Source organism: Sinocyclocheilus grahami, unplaced genomic scaffold (genome assembly GCF_001515645.1).
Source record: "Sinocyclocheilus grahami isolate Dianchi unplaced genomic scaffold, SAMN03320097.WGS_v1.1 scaffold10126.1, whole genome shotgun sequence".
Lineage (NCBI taxonomy): Eukaryota > Metazoa > Chordata > Actinopteri > Cypriniformes > Cyprinidae > Sinocyclocheilus > Sinocyclocheilus grahami.
Window position 1 is genome coordinate 1 of NW_015513055.1, and position 579 is coordinate 579.

Sequence of the window (579 nt, forward strand, 5' to 3'; positions counted from 1 at the left end):
TTTTTTTATCTAGACTATTACACACCAACAATGCTGGGGCTTCAAATGGATCAAGAGGTGCTTGGAGAGCTTGTCAGGATGAAGGTTCCTGCTGTCTGGCAGGTCATGAATAGACACGATGTAATGTGGACCCTGGTGGTCTCACGCTGGTTCATCTGCCTGTATGTTGACATACTTCCTGTAGAGGTGAGGATGAAGTCAAAGGTTGTACTTTGTGAAAATAATTTGGTGGTAAGCTTTGCAGTCACTGAATTCATACAATTGTAAAATCTTATGAAATCACTAGTTGGTTTTATGTAGCATAAGTGGAGTTTGTAATGCCAATACTGAATGTAAAGATTGGTAGCCTTGTGTTTTTCTCAGACAGTGCTGAGAATATGGGACTGCCTGTTTTACGAGGGATCCAAGATCCTGTTCCGAGTGGCTTTGACGCTGATTCGTCACCATCAGAACCTCATCTCACAGGCGCAGAGTCTCCCAGAAATCTGCGAACGCTTCAAACAGATCACTCACGGGGAGTACGTAGAGGACTGCCATACATTCATGCAGGTAAATTCTGTGGATGCTGTTTATTCACCA

At 43.5% G+C, this 579-nt stretch overlaps 1 protein-coding gene across 1 annotated transcript in view; it reads left to right on the plus strand.

The window, feature by feature from the left end:
- The first annotated feature begins 13 nt into the window (after positions 1 to 13).
- LOC107578424 (growth hormone-regulated TBC protein 1-A-like) overlaps positions 14 to 579 on the plus strand; it is a 2,494-nt gene continuing 1,928 nt past the window's right edge. Inside the window, exons 1-2 of the mRNA XM_016264382.1 lie at positions 14 to 186; positions 364 to 558. Coding sequence (XP_016119868.1) covers positions 31 to 186; positions 364 to 558 — 351 coding nt within the window. The 5' untranslated portion in view covers positions 14 to 30. The remainder of the gene's footprint in view (positions 187 to 363; positions 559 to 579) is intronic.